Here is a 1,533-nt window from a genome sequence, read left to right as displayed (position 1 = left end):
GTAAATAGTGTGGAGGCGCAATGGCCCAGTGGTTAGGGCAGCGGACTCGCGGTCATAGGATCGAGGTTTTGATTCCCAGACCAGGCGTTGTGAGTGTTTATTGAGCGAAAACACCTAAAACTCCGCGAGGATCCGGCAGGGGATGGTGGCGAACCCTGCTGTACTCTTCCACCACAACTTTCTCTCACTCTTTCTTCTTGTTTCTGCTGTGCCTGTAATTCAAAGGGTCGGCCTTGTCACACTGTGTCATGCTGAATATCCCCGAGAACTACGTTAAGGGTACACGTGTCTGTGGAGTGCTCAGCCACTTGCACGTTAATTTCACGAGCAGGCTGTTCCGTTGATCGGATCAACTGGAACCCTCGACGTCGTAAGCGATGGAGTGCCAACAACATAAGTAAATAGCAATGATAGAAGTAGAAATATTCCATCTAATGTAGAAATGATTGTATTATTTACAGAGACTAAGGCGGTGAACTGACAGAATCTTTAGCAAGCTGAACAAAATGCTTAACAGTATTTCATCCATCTTCACAACTTAAGTTCAAATTCTACCAAGGTCAACTTTGCCTTTCAACCTTTCAGGGTCAACCAAACAAGTACCAGTTGAGTACTGGGGGGTAAATGTAATTGATTTACCATCCCCTGAAATTGCTGACCTTGTGCCAAAATTTGAATCCATTGTTTATAGACTAAGGCAGTGAGCTGGCAAAATCATTAGCATGCCGGACAAAATGCTTAGTGACATTTCATCCATCCGGGTTCAAATTCTTCTGAGGTCAACATTGCCTTTCATCCTTTCAGGGGTTGATATAATCACCTAGCCACCACTCCCAAAATTTCAGGTCTTGTGCCTATAGTAGAAAGGATTATCTTTATATACTAAAGCAATCCCACTTTATTACAATAAGATTATAAGGAGCAGAATATGCTACTGGAGAGCATTGATAAGAAGTAGAAATGTTCTAAAGTTGAAATTAATGCATTAAAGGTACTAATAAAAGCAATCACTATTATAGCTAGAAAAGTAACCCCACAACTATGAAACAAAGATCAAATTAGTATGCCTGGTTCTTTTACCTAAGATAAATCTGCAGAAACACCAACATGATAAAAACTAATTTTCAATAACATAATACTTACTTTTTTACATCATTCAGTGTTTCAGCATTCTTAAGCATTCCAGATTGCTTTGGGTCCAAGTCTGACCTGTGGTAATTTCAATAGTAAAAACATTAATATACTATTCAGCAAGTCCCAAGCCATTCCAGTCACATGTGAAATTATTTCCCTACTGATAAAGAGCAATGAATAGCAAACAATATATTAATCAAATACAGGCTAGGAAATAGCTGAAAGAGCCACAATATCTAATTTTTATTGTTTGTGCTTAATTTCTTTCCTTTGTGATACTATTGCACACAGCCATTGTTCTCCAATATATTATAATTTTTTGTTTAATTTGTTGAAATCTCTCTCTCTCTCTCTCTCTCTCTCTCCCTCTCCCTCTCTCTCTCTCTCTCTCTCTTTCAT

The 1,533-nt window shown here is 39.0% G+C and overlaps 1 protein-coding gene across 2 annotated transcripts in view; it reads right to left on the bottom strand.

The window, feature by feature from the left end:
* The window catches only part of LOC106881708 (cilia- and flagella-associated protein 119), a 22,946-nt gene that overhangs the window by 17,217 nt on the left and 4,196 nt on the right, over window positions 1-1,533 (bottom strand). For both annotated transcript variants that reach the window (XM_014932178.2, XM_014932179.2), the window contains one exon: window positions 1,144-1,209. In XM_014932178.2, coding sequence (XP_014787664.1) covers window positions 1,144-1,209 — 66 coding nt within the window. The remainder of the gene's footprint in view (window positions 1-1,143; window positions 1,210-1,533) is intronic.

This window comes from Octopus bimaculoides, chromosome 9 (assembly GCF_001194135.2).
Source record: "Octopus bimaculoides isolate UCB-OBI-ISO-001 chromosome 9, ASM119413v2, whole genome shotgun sequence".
Taxonomy (NCBI): Eukaryota; Metazoa; Mollusca; class Cephalopoda; order Octopoda; family Octopodidae; genus Octopus; species Octopus bimaculoides.
This window is presented reverse-complemented; position numbering and strand designations above follow the sequence as displayed.